This window comes from Scophthalmus maximus, chromosome 20 (genome assembly GCF_022379125.1).
Source record: "Scophthalmus maximus strain ysfricsl-2021 chromosome 20, ASM2237912v1, whole genome shotgun sequence".
NCBI lineage: Eukaryota > Metazoa > Chordata > Actinopteri > Pleuronectiformes > Scophthalmidae > Scophthalmus > Scophthalmus maximus.
In genome coordinates, this window is record NC_061534.1 from 14,479,836 (window position 1) to 14,500,502 (window position 20,667).

A 20,667-nucleotide genomic window follows, 5' to 3' on the forward strand; every position below is an offset into this window, starting at 1 on the left:
AGAGAATCAGCACGATTACTTTACAGAATATAAGCAAAATCCATTTCAATACACAAACTTGACGTACTGACCAGGTCCACGCCAGACCGCCATCGGCCATCTAAACCACTGGCGCTAGATCTAGGTCGGCGGTCTTTTAAACGACCACTTGCATCGTAATACGCTGCCACCATTGTTTGCCGTTAGTTCTGGTGCATGCCATGAGGCATTTGTGAGGTAAGCTGTGACGTCATCGTGTATACACAGCGGTTATAAATCTGCACTTTAGAAGACATTTTTAAAAAGTCTCTACTTTAGTAAATTACTGTAAAACACTGTTTGCGTGTGGATGAGAGGCCCAAACGTAGAGGAACATTTTCATTCAATATCCACAGTGGGCTGCACGGTGGTGTAGTGGTTACCGCTTTCGCCTCACAGCAAGAAGGTTCTGAGTTTGAATCCCGGTTCAAAACAACCAGGGCGTTTCTGTGTGGAGTTTGCATGTTCTCCCCGTGTATGCGTGGGTTCTCTCCGGGTTCTCCGGCTTCCTCCCACAGTCCAAAGACATGCGGAATGGGATTAGGTTCATTGGAGACTCTAAATTGACCGTAGGTGTGAATGTGAGAGTGAATGGTTGTCCGTCTCTGTATGTGGCCCTGTGATAGGCTGGCGACCTGTCCAGGGTGAACCCCGCCCCTCGCCCAATGTCAGCTGGGATTGGCTCCAGCGACCCCCGGCGACCCTTAAATGGATAAAGTGGTAGACGATGGATGGATGGATGGAAAAATCCACATTAGTGTGGACAGGGTATTAGGCTGCAGCAGCAAAGTGTATTGCTCTCAGTGTATTGAACTGACAAAGTGTGCCGTGTTTTGTTGCTCATGATTCCAACCTTCCATCTTTTTTTTTATCGAGGAGGAATTTCTTCACTCAGAAGAATCGATACGCACCCTCGCTTCAGGATATGACAGTGTCTGATTTCCCCACAACTAAATCGCAGAGCAGAGTGAGCGCTCTTGGTAATCTTCATGAGCGACGGCCCGAAAGGCGGAAAATAAGAGCATTAGTGCTGATGCAACCGCGATCTCCACGTGAACAGTCGTGCGCTACGCTGCGCTGTCACATGGCAACTTTTCAAGCTTTTCGAAGGCATCAATCCGTGCGTCAGATTTCTCCGTTTTATTGACACGAATCATTAACTATCTTATCTCAGATACAACACATGTCCAGCAAAGCGCAAAAAGAGTGGGAAGCTTTTGTCCTCAGCACGGGTATACATTTAAACAGCATTATCCTTCACTAGCAGTGGAAGGGGAGGCGGGGTACATGACAGGATAATCCTCCTAAAAAAAACAAAAAACCTCTCCCTACGACAGGCGCATGATGTGAATTGAAGATAGGAGGACCAGGTTCCCCGCATACAATACTTATTACAATCTGTTTGTTTTTTTGTTGTTGTTGTTTTTTTTTTCTTTTTCCTTCAGAGTGATATATTCTTCGGTTTGATAGATTCCTCCCACACAGCCCAAATAAACAAATACAGAGAGGCAAAGCCGGTGCTAACAATTACAGTGATACAAGAACATTTGAATAATAAAACGATTGCAAAGAAATAGAAAAGACAGGAACGGAGTATAAAGAAGCAAGAAAGAAAAAAAACAAAACAAGCAAATATCTTTGCAAATCCCAAAGGTATCGTACCCATTGTTCCCCCTCCCACCCTACCCTCCTTCTTTTTTTTTTTTACAGTATCACACAACAAAAGACATTCAGTAGAGCATACCGGAGTGGTAGAAAACACTCATGCAAAGAAAGCCTTTTTCACACATTGTCACTAACACAGGAAAATCATCTTAAAGAACAGCGCTGTCAACAGTCAGTGCCTTCAGGTCTTTTAGTGGGTGTTGTTATTGTTGTTTGCTGTTTGTCTACAGACTTTTTTAAATTTGCTACTGTACGTGATAAAAACGATATGGCAGACCGCACCCGTTAGGCTATAAGGTCTTCTGACTAGACGGACCTCCCATCTTTCTGTCTCGTCCTGGGGGTCCTTCAGTTTATTACCAACAGTCATTGTCTCAGGACCCCTTGTGACCAAAAGAAAGAAGTTCAGCTGGGGGGTATTTCTGCAGAAATACCGGAGCCACGGGAATGAACTTGATACTACGCTATATTAAAAAAAAAAAGGCGTGATGTTCATTTTCTTTTTTTGGCATCTGTTCTTATTCTCTTATATCTCATATATACTGTAGTCTACGTTTTACAATCAGTTTCTATGCGGCAAACAGTTAAAGAGTTTCATTCCAAAATAAAATGCCTCTAACAAAAGGATGGCAGCTATTAAAATAAAGTCTACTATGGGTATCTTTTTAAGTCTTTTTTTTTTTAATTTACATTTCTGTTTTTATCTGTCATTCCTGGCTGTGATATGAATTTATAAAGGTTTTTTTTCTCTGACATTTTGGAATGAAACCCTTTAATTTTAGATTTTTTTTTTTCAGTGTCATGTATATGCACATTCAATCCACGTTGCGTCCACTGTTGATTCAGTCTCTCGGTAAACGTTGTTTGATTATAAATTGAATGGTCTTGCCGTTAGTCTTTTTCTTTCGCAGATATATTTTCTTATATAGGGAGGTCTCTACATAGACAATATGTATCGATGAATGTAATCCATCCAGTTACAGTTCTTCTGAGCGGATAACGTGGAACAGTGTGACATTGTAAAGCACCTGGTGGCCATTGTTCCAGGCGTAGAGAGCGCGGTCACGCGGGTTGTAGTCCAGCATGGAGATATGCGAGTACTTATTCTGGAAGGCAATGTCAATGTACTCATAGGTAGAGGAGTTGGTCGAGTAGGCGTAATAGACCTTGGTGCCTCCTGAGTAGCCGTTGGTGACGTAGAGCGTGCCGCAGATCATGAAAGACTCGCCGGCACTCCTCTTGGGGTGGTTGGTGGTCCAGCTCTTGACGATCTGCAGCGTGTTGGGGTTGAGCTTGCTGATGACAATGTTGCCGGCGTTCTGGTTGGTGGCGTAGACGGCCCACAGGCCCCCCTCGTCCACCATTAGGTCGATGTCAGAGTGGCCGCCCCAGGCATAGTGATACGCGTTGTTGAAGCCGGCGTAGTCGAGCTGCCGGGACTTGCTGATGGAGGAGGTGCGGAAGTCGAACTTGATGATGACGTGGCTCTGGAATTTGTTGAAGTAGATGGAGCCATTGTAGACCACCTGACCTGTGCCGGACCACGGGTGGGGCAGCCGGTGGGAGGTGAAGTTGTCCGACATCATGAAGTCCTGCATGGACTTGTACTCCCGCACAAAGCGGTTGTTGTGGTAACCATCCATGTACCAGACCTTAACATTGCGACGAGACAGACAAAAAAGCATTAGGATCAGAGCTCAAACTGATTTAACTAGAAACCCAATCATCAGTTGTGTACATATAACGCAATATAATCAAATCACGCCATAAACAAGCATCCCGATGAGATCAATGCTGAGACTTCCTCAAGGAGCAGACGTGGCTGAGCTCCAGCAGCTCCTGAATACAAACAGTCACAATGTTAGCCCCAGGGTGGCGTGGGCCAGGCCCTGCAGGGATAATGCCCATCATTCCAGATAAAAGTCTGTCTCCGTTGCTTCGGCCCAGCTTCCCGTTGGCCCCTGTGGTGGTGGGCAGACTTGAGGCTCAAACACTTCCTCAGCCACTTTGGGACTGACAAACCTGAAGCTCTCTCTCTCTCTCTCTCTCTCTCTCACTCTCTCTACCTGCTTCCACGTGCTGCTGTGATTGACTCAAGAAATAAATCACATCGAGGAAGCAGGTCTTGACGGGCCCAGAAGAAAAAAGCCCAAGGTAAGGAAGCCAAGAGATGAAAAGAAGAGGAGCAGGCCTGTCTGCTCCCGTCAATTACACTCATGCTTCCTTCGCCGCTCTTTGATAACGCAGCACATCTTTTTCATGTGTTCCGTTCAAAATGGATTTGTTTCTACAAAAAAAGTTGTCTTCACTGTATGCTAAATATAATCTTAGTCAACGGTAAGTTTCACCCTTACTGCTGACAATATTTTTTAACATATAAACATTAGACAGCCTGTGTTGTACTGACAATTACCCTTTAGGAAGCAAACGGCCAATTTGCACAGCTACTGCATGGCCTGCTGCTGCTCAATACTGCCTCTTATATGCAACAATTACTTGTCCTGTCTCTTATTAATGTGTCCGATGAAGGTGGTGTATGAAAAGCATGTCCATGCTTAGCAGCCAAATGAACCCCTCTTCTTTGTCCGCTCGCCAGCTTTTCCTGTCAAAACCATACAGATTCATCCGAGTTGTTCATTTTAATGTGTTTCATTAATCAAAGCAGACCCACTTGTTGAGCCAATGGCACCTGCTCTCCAGAACCCGATGCAATCAGCTGATGAAAGACCAGCGACCAATTAACACAGACCCACATTTTACAGTGATTGATGACCTTGATCGTGGGTGAGGGTCATCATTAACTTAAAGTCGGGGGCGACCTATTTGCGCTGCAGATCTTGAGTTACAATGTTTACAGCCTGTAGGTTTGTATTCGTGTTCTCCCCCGGTTGGGGCATGTCAAATGTTGCTATATTTTTTTAATGAGCATGTATTGAAGGAAAAGTTTAAGGATCATGAATAACTCATCACATCAGCATCAAATATTCGAGGCACCCACTGTAATGTGAGGACAGATTTTTTTTCGGATCAAAGCGTACAAACAAACGCTCTCGTGTGAGCGTGCAGCCGCCTCCACGCAGCCGCCTCCACGCAGTTTAGGCACGACTGATGAAATAAGCTAGAAATCCTCAAAGTGCTCAATCTGTAGTGACACTGCCACTGTAAGTGCTTGAGGGAACGCACCGAAACCCCCTGTGATCATCAATCTTAATAATCGTAATGATGGAATATTTCAATTTAAGATGAAGCACAACTACGGTAGGAACCATTTTAAACTATTATAGGCAATACAAGATAATAAACAGACTTGCTTGACTGTAAAGATACTGTGCCCTCTACTCCTGCTGCCTCTTTGGGGGCATTCTTTTTAAAAAATTGTCAGAGAAGACCAAAAAAAATCAAGTTTGAGCTTCAATGGTTGTGCATAACTCGCTGGGAACTCGATGAAAATCAGCTTAAATCGTGTAACCCATGGACGAGGGACACATCTTGAACCTGTGGGCCAATGTTAATGTTTCCATCAATTGTATACATAGATAAATTGCATATATGTTCGTATAGTTCAGTGTGAGAAAGTGGCAACGTTCATGGTAGAGCAGCTGCTGCGGAGTCGCAGAAAAAAAACGCTATTCATGCGGATGTATATTAAACTGAACTTTCATCTTGTAGCTACAGTATCGCTTTGGTGGCTGGGACGAGCGATTTCCTCGCCATGTCATCACCACGAGGTTGCAGGTAACGTCTCATCTGAACTAACCTGCTGCTGGCAGTAGCTTTATATTTATTCATATTTTCTTCATCTATCGTCAAATTGTCAAACCCTTGCTATAGAACAATTGTTTCAAACAACTGTTTGAAATTCCCCCCAGACTAGTGAGATTGCTGGTAGCCATACTCAAACCATACTTTATTCAACACCTAGAGAAACATTTGCATGTTTCCAATTTCAACACGCAACTCTCAAATGTTTAATGTCTAGAATCAAGCTGATTTAAAGCAGACGCAGTGAAACAGACTCCTTCACTCGGCAGTCAACGTTCGGTACCGATGGGGGCTCAATACTCAGCTGTACATGGAAATGAACTCAATATCATGTTCGGGGATCGTTCTGTCATCTGTCTACATACCCGAGTATCTCCCTCAGGGGCCAGAGGGTCGGTCATCCAGGAACCGAACCTGGATCCGGACGTCTTGATGGTGATGGGATCACTGATGCCCGTCAGTTTGCCGCACGCTGCAGAGAGAGAAGTGAAATGGGAACATCTGGAGCGACACCCCCCTTTTTTGTGCATCCACACCCCTAACCGGTAATTAGTGTTGACTGAGGTGCTACCGTGGATTTGACCAAACTAACAGTCCCGCGTGACTGAGAGCTGGTCGGACTAATGTACCCTGTCTAATGAGCACAGGCAGGAATGAGGGGCACCGTTTTACCAAATGGGAATCTCCGTCTCGCCACTTCTGCACATCCTGTCCTTTTTTTTTCCCCAGGCGGACGTTTCGCCAAGACAAACGTCAATTAGATGATTTTTGAGGAGTTAATCCCCCCCCCCCCCCCCCCGTGAATAAAATCATTTTTGATATGCTAATTTGAAGAGGGGGACTGCGACGATGGCTCATTTTAGGTCTGCACAAGCATCCTTTCTTTTCTGCGGAGCGAGCGCCGCATCCATGAACCGCTCGCTGCGGCGCTCTGCTCCCCCCTTCGCTCGCATCGCCCCGTCATCGCTCTCCGTTGCCGCGAAATGTCCTTTGACTTTGTAGTCGTGAGGATTCGTGTTTCGGCTCCCGTGTTTCCTCCGCTTGTCTCGTTTAATCATCTGTCGCACCCCATCCCCTCCTCTCCTCAAATGTCTTTCACTGTGGGGAACTCGGGTTTGTTTGTTTTTTACTTTTGCGTGCGCCTCTGTTGCGCAACATATGTTGTGCCGCGTGAGCGTGTGTGGGCATCACACCTCAGCGTAAGCGGGCGAACACGTGGCCACATGAGCAGCGACTACTATTTCCAGTGGGGGCTGAGTCCCTTACGTAACCCTCAGAGGGATTAGGGGCCGCTGTAATACACTGGCCATTGATTCATTTATATTTTTTCCTCCAATCGTGCCGCTATCTTTAGATGACAACTACTACGGCCAGCTGGCTGGGGAGGCCGCCGGTGGGTCTGCGGTCTCGAGATGTACACGGAGTCTAATCCCCCTCTGGCCTGAATTTGCCGGGTTCCGAACGCGGAGGGGCAGAGCAAATGGAGAGAAACAAAACCCTTAATGGGAAGTGGAGCTGATACAACTAAAAACAGCATCGGCCTTCACCCCCTCAAATGTGCAGATTTAGTGACAGAATATACACAAGTGCCGAGGGTGAGGAATATATGTTTTTAAAGGATAATTTGGATTTATTGCAACCCTTTTTTTCTCCTTCTTTTTTCCGCTTTAGTCGCGGGGAGGCTGCAACAATGTTGTCATGGCAAGATCGACACTGCGAGAAACAGGAGATGATGATGATTATCTAAAGAAATTTTAAACGGGTGCTGCCACATGAGATTTAAATCAGACTCTAGGGACAGTTGCCGGGTTGTGTGTCAATCGAATCTGGTGAAACCACACCCACATGGCTGAGTCTGGAGAATTACACCTTTCATGAATAAATTAGTATTTGAAGAGAAATTTAAATTTTTCATGAATGTCTTCAGTGGCCGGTGCATTACTTACTTCAATGGCATGTGAGAGTGAGCTGTAGTTTCATGCCTATAGGATTGTACTGTGTGCCGAGGACAACGGTGACAGCGGAGCAGGTGGCGGCGGGCTTTGTGCGCCGCTGTGACCTTCTTGTTCCCATCCTCGGTATTTCGGTGTGAAGGGCCTGGATTTGCCTAAAGCTCTCTGCGGCTCCACAATGCCGCGGCACGACACAGAGTGATTTATTTATTTGATTATTTGCCCAGCAAGCTGGCACGTCCTCTTGATCGATGGCCATTGTGTCCCTGCGGCCGCCGGGCCGTTTGTCTCTGCGGCAGCGAGCAGCTTGAAGGACAGCTCTGCGGGGACCCCGGTTACTCTCTCGCGCGCGCGCGCGCTTTTCCCGCTCGCCGTCACTTCATCACTCCTCCTCCCTCCCCCGCTTACCACCTTCCATCACTCTCTCCAGTCGCTCTATGTCTATTATTCAGAGCTCAAATCTGCCCTGCCCTCTCTACTTTCCCTCTATCTTTTTTCTACTGTAGTTGTTCCGCTGACGCCAACGTGGCTGGTGACCTTCGCGAGTTTAATCTGAATAACGGCAGTGGATGTACCGGAGTGTGTTTGTGGGCACTATGCATGAGTGCCTCTGCAGTCGTGTGGAGATGAAAGGGATCTCCACTCTCTGTTCTGCCTGGGCCAGTCCCTCACTGGGTGACCTCTCCTTTATCTCTTCTGATCTCGCACAGACACACACACACACACACACACACACACACACGCAGCAGTTCCCTGCTCTCCTGCAGTATCCTAGGCAGGTCTGACCACAGATGTGAAGAGCGGCATGTGCACTGAACTGAGAGCGAGAAGAACGCAGGCGGGACTCCTGCTCCAGTCCTCCAGGAGCTGAACGACGGAAGTGATAACTGGGGAGCCGAGATTACGCGTCTGCTGTGTTCAATTTTAAAATATACAAGCACCGTGACTCGACTGGCGTTCCCAAAAAGAACAGTAAGCCTTTCCCAAATCCTCTCCGTCACCTCGCTCGGTGAATAATTTGAAACAGGGACACAACATACCCGTGATGTGCGGGCATGAAAGTGTCTGCGATATGTCTTAGTCACCGTCGTGTGGGCGTGCATCTATTAGCACTGTGGGCTGTGACAGAGGTGTGAAGACACTGAGGCAGGGGCTGGAAGCTAAGATAGGACTGCGATGGGAACTTGCGAGCTTTCAGTACTGTAGCTCTCTTCCGCTGGGTTTGTAGGTGCAACAGTGTAAAACTGCCTTCATGCCTAATCTCTTATTCTAATATCCCATCAATTGCATTACAGGACGCCAGTTGTAAATGTAGTCATGCCAAAATATTGCAAAGTTAACAAGTGGGGCGTTGCAGAACTGCCCCGAACGATTATATCCATTGTCGATTAATCTTGCTTATTCATGATTTATACTCTAACTTGTTAGAAAATTGTGAAATGATATCCAACATTTCCAGGGCCCGGGGCAGGGTTTGCATATAGCTGGTTCAGTCTCATCAATGGTACAAAACCCCAAAAGGTGTTCGGTTAGTTAATGATGTACAACTCAGAGAAGCAGCGCATCCTGAAATCTGAGGTGCTGGAAAACACCAGCCTTTTTGACAGATGAATGGCTTGGAACAATTGAAGCCATTAAAAAAAATTGGTGCCGGCTGGTTTTTCTGTCAAACGACTTGTGGTTTCAGCGATAGCTTCTTGTTTCTTTGCAGGAAGAATGTACAGAGGGTGTAGACGCTTTCAGGATGTCACTCCAGCTCTATGGGTACTGTACATGCACGGCCCACTAATGGATGTCATCATCCCTTTACCTTGACAGTGTAAGAGTAAACCAACAGCCCAGAGGGGGGTAAGCACATATGAAACAGGAAAAAAACACAAGTATAAGAATGTATAATATGCATTTGAGTGTTGGATCATTACAGCCACACATGGTGTCTCTGTGATGCTCCTGTATCGTGTGAATATGCCCGAGGTTCTCTTTCTGGCCGGTCACGACATACGGCACTGTCAGTGGGAGTGTGTGTGCATGCGTGTGTCTGAAACGTGGTGTGTGCCAGCAGCTTTCTGTGCCTACCTAATTTTTGCATGCATGCTCGGAGTCTCTCCTCAAGATTTGACACTCTGTTGTGGAGCTCCTCGTAGTCATAGGCCCCCATCTCCTCCTGAAGTTCGCTTAGAACTGACGTCAGATTCTGGACCTCCTCCTTAAACTGCAATACCAATTTGGCATCGGCTTTGTACTCCTCCAACACTGGTATCAACGGCCTAAGCTCCTCCATTTTCGCTTTTATGGCCTGAAAGGATTAGAATATGCTCGGTTGAGAGTCATGCCGGACAAAAGGAGTCCCGCTGTCCATAAAAGAAAAAGGAAAGAGAAAAAGAACAAAAACACCTGTCTGACCTGACTACTCTGACACTATCCTGCCTCTTCACTGACATGGAAAACCCCCTGTTTGTGCCCACTGTTCAGTGTTTGTGCGTGTGTGCGTGCGTGCATGTGCATGTGCGTGTGTGTGTGTGTGTGTGTGTGTGTGAGAGCAGCTGTGTTTTTGTCTGTGCACGTGTGTGTCTGAGTAAAACAAACCCCGGAGAATACCCTCCGCCCGCTGGACGAGCAGAGCAGGTTGCTCCGCCCCGGCAGTGACCAGCGGTTTAAAAAGCAAGCCCTCGGTACACCGACAACAATTGGGAAAGCTCTTTATTGGTCATCATCGTTTAAAATGCAACATCGTATTAAGGGTTACATGCTTTTACATGTCACACACAACAAAGTGTCTCGAATTTTTACGTCTATAGTTTTTTTATGAATAGGTTTGTTGATTAACCAAATATGCAGAGACAAAAGCCAAAGAAAATAAAATGCATTAACAGCAATTGATAATAATAATAATAATAATAATAATAATAATAATAATAATAATAATAATAATAATAATAATAATAATAATAATAAAATGTATTTACTTTTGAAAAAAGCTTTTAGATGGAAAACTTTGACAGTAGTAACATGCAGGAAGAGATCAGTGGTGGGTTGATTTGGGAGAGGGGTGGGGTTTCTTAGTCTCAATGGTGCTAAAAGATAAATTAACTGTTTGACGCCCGAATGCACTCAGTACTGTGGCCCAGTTCAGGGGAATCTGGAATTGACCTGCCTCTTCTTCCCTGTGGCTCTCTTTACATGTCTTAAAGTTAGCCCTGCAAGCAAGAAAACGAAAACAAAAAAAACTGTTGACAGGGGCTACGGCTTGCTAACCTATCTAACAGACACACAAACAAAAAGGCACACACACTTAGTATATGACACTGTTACAGAATATTGTACGCGCATGCATGGGATGTGGCGTGAGGTTTTTTGGAGCATGCGTACGATGGAAAGGTCTCACACACACACACACACACACACACACACAATGTGTATCGGTGCAGGTTGAAAAATGATACAAACACCGGCGATGCTTTCGATTCGCAGGTGAGAATGCAGGTACGCTGACAACGACGCGTCTGCGTGTGAGTGGCCGCAAAGAGGGCTGGGTATGGAATCGTTACTGTCCAAACTGTGTCCACAGCACAGAGGAACAGAAAAGCTTAAGGCCTTGGAGGTAGCATTTAATGTCTCCCAACTCTTATTTTTACATTTTGTCCCCCCTTCTTTTTTTTTAATTGTCACTGATTTTATATATACTCATAATTTGGAGAACTTTTTCATCAGATGCAGGGTTGAAATGATTAATTAATTGACGAACAGCAAAATAAGCGTACAACTATTTCGAGAGCCTTGTTTCCAGCTTCTCGATGAGGGGACTTCTCTGTGTGGCATGTGGTTAATATTTATTACTGTATTTATATATACTGTTGTTCAGGGAAAATAGGGGATTTGGTCACCCTGAGGTTTGAGAAGCTGCGATTGGTTCCTTTCACCCTTTCCTGGCATTCTAACTGCAGGTAATTGGGTGAGACAACAACCAGCATCTTTCTGGATAGTAAAAAAAATATTTATTTTTAATCCTACTAGAATAAAAAAATATTTTTTTAAGTGGGGGGAATTTTTTAATTGAACTCAACACCCAGTCCGACTTGCATTCGAAATGACTTGAATTGACAGTAAACCCTCTTAGAAAAACTCCTTGAAGGGTTTAGTGTCTGCTACACACTAACACACGTGTGTTTCCCATGGTGGACGACAATTAACCATTACGTGGTCACTGGGATAAGATATTAAATGTACGTTTTTAGAAATAGACCTGGTCTGAAATGATAATGTGAACGGCTGCAGCTCACACGTCCAATCATTTACCCTCTTCAATTATGCATTTGTTATGGATTTCTGTGTAGTGGTGGTGGTTTAGATAAATATGAATCATCTTCCACTGTGGGAATGCACATGCACAAAATGGATAAGGCTGCGCACGATGGAAACTTCAGAGCAGCTGTGAACATTCTGACAGAATGGCGGCTGAGTCAATGGCTGGAGAAGTGGCTCCGTACCTTGTATTGCCTGGCGATGTTCTGCTTGTGGTTCTCCTCCACCTGCCTGAACTTGGTCTCCAGACCTCGGAGCTGGACCTCCATCTTTTCCACGTACTGCAGGTCCCTCTGGGTCCGCTGGTCCAGCACCTGGATGGACTGGGTCATGTTCTGGACCTGCGGCGCCATATACGGACACATTGGTCAGTGTTATTGAATACTTGGGAGGTTCGAGAAATACACATGGGATGTAGTGGCAAAAACCCGACAGACTTTCAATATGTTGTTTTGGCTTGGCGTTCTTCTCCGAGTGATTCACAAAACTCTGACATCGGGCCAACTCGACAGGGGCCTCCGACACATGGTGCAAATGTAGGAGGCAACACTATGATAAGACATTTGGTTTCTCTGAAACTCCATAAACTTGACTCATCGTCCATTTATTCAACAGAAATCTATTTGTCGGCTCATGTGAATCAGCTCGTCTGCATTATTTGGGGACTATCTTGCCTTTCAGTGACAAGCATTTTGTGTCATCAATGTGCTTTAAAATGGTCGTTGTGTGTAAAATGAGGTAGTCTTAGCTTCCTGTCTCTGGGTGTTGAATTGGGTTGCATCATTAGATGTGTTGCCCTGGATGTGTGCAGCGCAACAGAAACTCACAGAGTCAGTGTACAACTGGCTCCCATGAGGCCTGTAAGGTTTCCAGGGAGCTCATTAGAGCATTATTTCTATTCTTGTCCGACAGGGCAGAGGTGATTGGGAGACCCGCAAACGTGGGCTTACCTGAATGTGAGCGTGCAGCGCACATGTCTTTGTCTTTGTGTGTGTGTAGAAAGATAAAAAAGTAAAGGCGGTTCCCCTGTGCACTGTATGACTTTGAAGACCGGGGTTGTGTGATGCCGAAAGGTTAAGCGGTGTTTACCTTCTCCAACAGCTGCCTCAGTTGTTTGGTGCGGGCGTCCCGTGAGCACATGGACTGCTGGGGCGCCACCACAGTGCAGACACACCTTCCCTCGCTATCCTGGGCTGAACTGTACACCTGCCATGACTCCTCCGGGTTTGCTGGCAACACCTGGGGACAAGGGAGCAGACAAACGGAGTGAACAGGGCGGTTGGGCGGAGAGGCTGGAGGTGCAGTGGAGCAGACCAGCGCTAAGTGCGAGTGTGAGAGAGGCACAGAGGAACAAAGTAAGAGAGGGGCAGAAAGGTTGGCACCTTCCTGTGTTTGTGTATGACACGTAAGTGCACTTTTGAGTGTGCGGCGCCAGCTTATAGCTCAAGCTGTATTGCAATTTATCACCATCTGGACCCCGCAAAGCACCGGGCTCCACCCGTTCTGCACCATCCTACTGTATATTTCAAAAGGGCACACAAAGGGAAGATGCAGCCAATCAAGACGGCTGAAGCTACTCCATTATTCAGTGGGCTGTGTGTGTGTGTGAAAGCTCCCAGCGTGGAAGTGTTTGACGTGAGTTTCCCCCCCTCCCCTCGAGACACGATTCCAGTTTCTAACCTGATGACTGGATCAGACTATATGTAGACGACTTTGGACGACGATGTTCATCACTGCATCAGCAACAAAACAGACGACTGTAAATAGACCCGGACCCTGCAGATTGATTCAATTAGTGAGAAGGACTTGACTTCACGAAATCCAAAAGGGCCAATCACAAGTCAGCTGCACTGCTTCCCACAACAGGATGTGCTGAGGGGACATCTCGGACTGGCACCTGTCTCCATATCTCAGTGTTTCTCACGGGATATGTGGTCATCACTATTACGCAAAAAATAACATCTCCATTCAGGATGGAGGAGAAAAAACATCAGTTCAATACACACTCTCCTATCATTTCCCTCAGCATCCATTGTTCCAGATGCCAGCGCTAAACCTCCACTTGACAGACGGGGCGCCCATGAGATCATCCTGGCACAGACGCAGCCCCACAATCTGCCCTGGGAAAATCCTGACCACACTACCCGTCGGCTCTGATCGGCTCTCCCTTTACGCAGCCGGCGAGAGAGGAGAGAACGACTCGAGGACTCCCCGCTGTTTCATCGAGGATGGAAGCCGCTCTGAAATCTGTCAACTCGCCCCAATTTCCCCGCAACTCCATCTCTTATTCATGTCAGCGCCATGAAAGAAATGAGCAACAGATACGTTCCCACGCGTAACGACGCGAGACCGCAGCCCGGTGGCAGCCGGAGCAACATCACACGCAGGGGTGAGATTTCTCTCCTGTTTTTTAACCAAGCATCTCCGAGTCCCTGTCGCTTTTCCACGCGCCCTGCGAGCGCACCACGCGGACACGGTTTCATCCTCTCAAGTATGAATCAAACGGCTCTCGTATGCTGCCTACATTTGAATCTGGACTAATAAGATTGCAACAGTCCACGTTCATTCGGGGGGTGGGGGGGAAGAAAAGAAAAGAAAAGAGAAGAGCCAATCCGCACGAAATGATGCGTAACTCGCGCACTTACTCCGGTGCTCCGGTCTAGATATCCGCCCTGTGCCGCCGTGAGCTTGGTAGTATTGAGCCCCACCAGAGAGGGGAGGGTCTGCGACATCCAGTTGGTGATCATCGCCATGGTGCTGAGCACAACGCCGATCTTCAGCAAAGGCACCGACATCTTTGCGCTCCTGCTCGGACCTCAGACCTTAAGCCGTCTTCATTCCACAGACTCCGGCGAGAAGCAGGGGAGGCGAGTCATGGCGTTGCCCAGAGCGGCTTGCTGTTTCACCCGGGACTCCGGCTCGGCTGGTCTCTTTTTGGACATCTCCAACGAAGCCCTGGCGGCGAACGAGTCGGACGCGGTGGGAAGAGACCGGACCTGGGATCTGGGGGACGGAGCTGTGGCGCTGGATACAGCGGAGGACACAGGAGCGGGAGGTTAAAAAAAAAACCCAACCAAGAGCGGTCCTGCGTGCGGATAGCTCCTCTGCCTGCGCTGTCCCACACGTATGCTGCCTCTCCGGCTCCTCCGTTACTATTTCGTTCACGCCCGACGGCCCGCCTCCTGCCTTGGTGCGCGCTGTGATTAAGTGCCACCGACTCCACACACACACACACACACACACACACACACACACACACGGGCTGCTCCGAATTGATGGGAGGAGGAAGGAGGAGGTGCTACGGATCTATCTATATCGCCAGACGCAGTGATGTCAGTCAGGTTGGGGGTCCAGTCGTGGAAATGGCAGGAATACTGCGCCCGAGTCGCGCAGAGGTTCCCGACGCGACAGTGGCTGTCTTCAGAGAGAATGGCAATGAGCAGTGCGGGTCGGGTCGGCCGACACTGATGCTGAGGGGATTATTTATAGCAGACGGTGACATTTCTGTCTCCGGCGCCCCCCCCCCCAAAAAAAGATAGAAAAGATGAGCAGGCTCCCTGCGCGTAATTCTCGGTGAATCTGGCCCCTCGCTTAAACCAAATCTGTCACTGCAGCGGTGGAAATGAATGTCAAAAGACACAAAAGACACTTGTCCAAAGATGTCGCGTCCACAGTGGCGCACGGCGACAGCGATTTCATGTTGGATGGATGGAGCGCACTGCTCCCGGACGCCTTCTGCGCCCACTGAGGGAGAGCTTGTGCGATTCGCGTGACTCTGGCGCCATCGTGTAGCCAAATTTGGTGTTGCTGAAATCAGGGGGGGGGGGGGGGGGGGGGGGGGGGGGGGGGGGGTTTAATGATGTGAGGAGGATGCAGATGACTATATATATAAATACTATGTTTTGGCACGGAATTTGCAGCTACTGGGACTCAAATCATTGCAGTTGCACTGGGTTTTAGTTCATTATGTGCAAATATGTTTTTGGAAGCTTATTTTAACAGTTTAAAAAAAAATAAACAGAAATGATAATTCATCTGTCCAGAGCCTAGGTCTACATCAACAGACCTGCAGGCGAGCTCTCCTGCCCACGGGCTGAATTGCAGCTCTGCATGAGACATGAGGCGATGCCAGAATAGCCAGAGTGGCTCTTCTGCGTCCACAGTTATTTCTGTCAGAGCCATAATGTATTTTCCTAGTAAACTCAAAAGACGGAAGTATGGGAGGACTATGATGTTGACTTGCTGACTTACAAGTCAGCGTGGCCTGTATTGCAACATGTTCTGAAAAAAATGTCTCTGCAATTATTTAGACTCCTGGCGAGACTTTGTGTCGACACTACCAAACCTCAAGATGTTGATGGTAACCAGATGTTATATCAAGTATCAAAACGGGCGTGTCATAAAAATGCTGAATGTAGTCGGATTTGGTCTGTGGCTTCTTTTGAGATGGAAGACCCGGCTGTAACTGCATCTCAGACCTCTTCTTTGTGACCTTTGAGAGGTGGGAGCTCGAGTGAAGTATGAGTGGGGTCAGATACACCGCTGTGCACTGCTGTCCAGTTCAGCACAGCGCAGCGCGGCGGTCTCTAATGACACGGCATCCCAGTGGACTCGTCTTCTGAGTCTCACAGCTGTGGACGCCCGTTCAGTTTCGATGCAGGTGAAAGACATCAGAGGACTCTAATATTAATATAAGTGCTGAGCGTTTAACACACCAGCATCGGGGGGGGGGACGCCACAGGCTGCACCGATGAAAGCCTGTCCTATCAATCATCCAGTCATCAGCCTGCCACCTATACTGTACTAATCAGGAGCGACTTGCACAGATATTTGAACAAGCTTTTTAATTAGAATTGTTGTGCAATGATCGGGAAAAGTAGGGATTTCGATTTCAAGATCTCAACTGATTATCGTGCAAATGTTGCTTTTATTGTTCATCTCCACATCTACGTTGAGTATAAATACAATTAAGAAACAAGAAATTTTGAATTTTCAAAAATGGGGCCAGCATGCAGCTGAATAGGTGTGGCTGGAATTTTTTTTTTTTTTTAACACTGCAACAAAACACAAATTACGATTTAACAAGCTGCAGAGCTTTGTGGACTGAAACAGGCACGGGTCACAATGTCATCCTATACGATTCAAAAAAGAGAAAAAGAAACCACAAATGACCGGGAAACATCCAACAAATGCAACATTAAAACCGTCATACTGTAGATGTGCTATGTTGTACTATTTTGCATCACAGTGACATCCACACTGACACACACTTTTCCAGCCTGCAAGTGCACAACAAAATGCACTGTCTCCACCTACTTCACTTCTGCTCTCGCTCTCTCGCTCTCTCCCTCTTGCTTCATCACTCAACCAGCCATACTGAATAATAAATAGCTTCAACCCCAGCTGCCACTCACACCATGCACATTGCAATTCAGCTCAACTCCATCGCAGTTTCTCACATAAAAAGCGGATTGATCTTTTTTTTTTTTTGTCTTGCACATTAAAAATCCCTTGTGTCAGAACGTTCCCTCGCTGAACCCCTTATAATTCATCCTTGCTTAACAAAGATGTGGACAAAGTAGAGTTGGTTGTTTCGTGTGAATTAGGAGGCCGGGAATATCTATTTCTTTTGGTAAAAGCCACATATTGACAAAAACCTCTTAATTGTGCATGCATACAAACGTCAAGCCTTAACCGGCGCATGTTGTGCCGTGTTTCGGTGCGAGATTGTTGTTCGTGGGATCTGTTACGATATGTAGGTTGCGTGGTGTCATAAGTGGGGGGCGGCTAGAGCACTTCCATCTGTTTGGTGAGGTTGTCGGAGGGATGCTCGAGGACGCGGGCCCGCCAGCCATGGGGGAGCCGCTACGTGTGGAACAGATGCCACTCTGGCTGCTTGCTATTCTTCCCTGTGTGAGCACCATGGCACTCGCCAGATCCTCCACGGCGGAGAGGGGCTGGAGGTGAATGAATGTGGGCAGAATTAAAGAGGAGCGGGCGCTACTAATCGGGCGTCTCCCTCCTCCCGCGGCCAGATGTTGAGAGCTGCAGCTGCCCCGGCGCTCTCTCGGAAGCAGAGCCCCTCGGCTGCAAGGTGGTTAATGTGGTCATTAAGAGGATGTTATTGTTCAGCATTGAGGGTTGAAGCTATTCTGCTAGGGTGGCTCTTTTTTTTTTCCGCTGATGAGTTATCTGGCAATAAATGGCTCCTCTATATTTTCTCCCTCTGGATAACACCTCTCACTTCTTCTTCATATATATATGTATGAATATCCTAGCAGTGGAGAGATGTGCAAAGGCCTGGCCTTCCCACAGTGAGATGCATTGTGGGTGTCTGTAGCAGGGGCAGTATAAATAGAGCCTGTCAGTGTGTCCGGCGTTTCGGTTCTCCTGGAAGGAAGCAGACAGCCAAGCTGTGGACTAATATCGACTTACCTTCACGCAGATGACACACACACTCTCGGGGCCGTCAGAGAAAGACTGCCACTGTAACACGGACACTGTGCAGGACCCGAACAGGCTTGTCATGAAACCCAACAGCGCAACACGCCCCCTGCTCCCCTCTGACTGATGGCTTCCATCAATCAGTGCAAATGGCCCCCATTGTGCGACCGTGTCAGCATTTTTCTGCACCCCCTGCTCTGCCGTGCCCGCACGTCCGGCTCACATTACAGGGCCTCGGCCGCGCCGGGAGATAAAACAACGCTGCATGTGAGGTTGCAGCTTTGATCGGTTTACAAATCAAATCCCCACATGAATGTCAAAGCCGAGCTGTTGCTCTCCGAAAATGAAAAATCCTCCGCGCGCCGCCACACTGACATCCCTCATAAATTTGCGACGGTAAAAATCAATGGCATGGCATATTTCTGTCAAGCCAATATTACGTCAATATTGTCCTAACGCGTTGGTTATCAGGGCCGGCATGGGTTTGCTGCAACCTACTTCCACCACACATTTTTATTGAGTTTGTCACTTGGAGCGGAGTATATCACGGCCCACACTGGGAGCAGTACCTCAGTTGATAGTACCTCAGTGGCACATTTCATTGTTTTATTTTATTTTTTTGTCTCCAATTACCGGCGGCAATTGGATTCACACAATACAGCAAAGCCTATGAAACACGACTCTGTTAAAGCGAAAGGTAATTAAAACATGGGATTCCTCAATCCGGTGCTGGCAGGGCCCTGCAGTAAACAAACCCTCGGCCCAGAACCTCCCTTGCTTGTGAGAATCTATAAAAAGGCAAAAAGTTCAAACGGCCTCGTAGGTCGCGGGAGGTGAGAACTACATAGATCCAATAAAGAAATGCATTTCATTGGCCAGGGATTCTGTTCACTGCTGAGCTGCGTGGCTCTGTACATTTTGCTGCACTAAATGTTCTCTTCCCCTCACTCAAGGCAACAGTAGGTCACTCACACTGTGGTCACGGAGCATGCGCAGAACAGCCCTCCTGTAAGACGCTGCAATTGACTGTGGAGCCCCAGAGGAGCAGCGCAGCACCCCGATCTGCAAAGACAGTGGCCTTTAGACAAAAAAAAAAAAAACCAACAACAACTAATGAATAAAAGACAATTAAAGAAAGCCCTACTAGGACAAACCCCGCAGTTCAGGAATCTGACCGTTTTGCTGATTCGAAATGAAGAGATTAATGCCACATCGCCACCCCCCACTGTATGTGGCCCGCGTGACAGCCCCGGCGGCGGCGGGGGGGGGGGGGGGGGGGCTGAATGGGGGCTCATCTGGACCTGCCCGTCAAGCACAGATGAGCTCACGTCGTGTAATCCCGCCCGGTAATCTGGGAAAGCGTGGCGAAGGGGCCAATGGACCGGGGCGCGAGGTAGACGGGTGGCATCCCTCACAGGGACCTGGAGGCAATGGAACCGCGGATTCTGTAGCCTTATTTCTTTTAACACGGGATGTGGAGAATGACGTTTTTTTTGGGGGGGGGGGGGGGAGGAAGAAAGAGGAAAACCTACTTGGGTGAGTTCTGTGCCCATGAAGATGAGGAGAATCAGCGTCAGGATCTTGCTCGCAGGCTGCATCTCTCGCCTCCGGTGTGTGTGGACCAGCGGTCTCACATGCAGATCCGAGTACCAGTCCCCCCCCCAACACACACACACACACACACACACACACACTCACTCACTCACTCACTCCACGCACAGCAGTGCTCCCCTTCGTCCCCTCGCGGCTCCTCTTTCCTTGTTTGCGCTGGAAGTCGCTCGATCTCCGTTTTGCGATTGTTGTGCGCGTATGCGCGTGTGTGTGTGTGTGTGTGTGTTCTCCCCTCAGCGGCCCCGCAGCAGCGAGCGACGGTTGTGATCCGCGGAATCGTCTCCGTGCATATTTCAGCTCACATCGGGAGCCGCTGTCCTTCCGGTGCCTCTCGCCTCTCGCCTCTCGCCCTCTCCTCGTCTCTCCTCCTCGTCTCTCCTCTTCTCTCCTCCTCTCCTCTCCTCTCCTCCTCTCCTCCGCGGCCGGTCGCTCGTTGCTATGTGCGTCGCTGCGATGAGCAGCCAGGAGTGCGGACGCGGACGCGGTCGTATGCGCGGATGTGAACCTGCGCTCGGGTATCGCCAAAAAGTTTCCCTCCCCGCCTCAAGCCGCCGTGTAGGCTCCCGATGGAGATAGGGGGGGGGGGGGGGGGGGGAAGGAGAAAAAAAAAAGAGTGACGGCGCTGTGCACGGTGATGAAAACGGAAGTTGCATCGCCGAGAGAGGGAGATTTAAACTGGCGAGCACGCAGGAGGGAGAGGCTGTCCTCCCCACAGCATCCGTCTGTCGTAGGGGAAAAACTGATCCAAAACATCCATTCCTTGATTCTTTTTTTTTCTTTATTTGATCCATTGAATCAGTTTTTAATAATGATCTATTTTAAATTGTTGTATTTTAAAGGGATTGCATCTGTTTTCTCCCCAATGCTATTAATGTCTAATAACAAACTTGCCTTGCCTTCAAAAAGTTCCAGG

The 20,667-nt window shown here is 47.9% G+C and overlaps 1 protein-coding gene across 2 annotated transcripts; it reads right to left on the minus strand.

The window, feature by feature from the left end:
* Window positions 1-1,143: 1,143 nt before the first annotated feature.
* On the minus strand, window positions 1,144-20,339 carry olfm1b (olfactomedin 1b). 2 transcript variants are annotated; one of them, XM_035608758.2, is made up of 6 exons: window positions 19,676-20,339; window positions 12,789-12,938; window positions 11,885-12,040; window positions 9,474-9,693; window positions 5,811-5,917; window positions 1,144-3,335 (listed from the first exon to the last, which is right to left on the minus strand). In XM_035608758.2, the coding sequence occupies exons 1-6, from the start codon at window positions 19,739-19,741 to the stop codon at window positions 2,661-2,663; spliced, it is 1,374 nt and encodes a 457-aa protein (XP_035464651.1). In that variant the 5' UTR covers window positions 19,742-20,339; the 3' UTR covers window positions 1,144-2,660. The 2 variants fall into 2 exon arrangements, with proteins under 2 accessions (XP_035464651.1, XP_035464650.1); XM_035608757.2 differs by lacking the exon at window positions 19,676-20,339 and adding an exon at window positions 14,345-15,232.
* Between the last annotated feature and the right edge of the window lie 328 nt (window positions 20,340-20,667).

Bases quoted from the DNA above. Each gene is read 5' to 3' on its own strand.
- olfm1b (XM_035608757.2), bottom strand. From the start codon at position 14,494: ATGTCGGTGCCTTTGCTGAAGATCGGCGTTGTGCTCAGCACCATGGCG. The intron at 12,041-12,788 runs GTAAACACCGCT...ATGGCGCCGCAG, and splicing joins TGAGGCAGCTGTTGGAGAAG to GTCCAGAACATGACCCAGTC. The intron at 9,694-11,884 runs GTACGGAGCCAC...TAATCCTTTCAG, and splicing joins ACATCGCCAGGCAATACAAG to GCCATAAAAGCGAAAATGGA.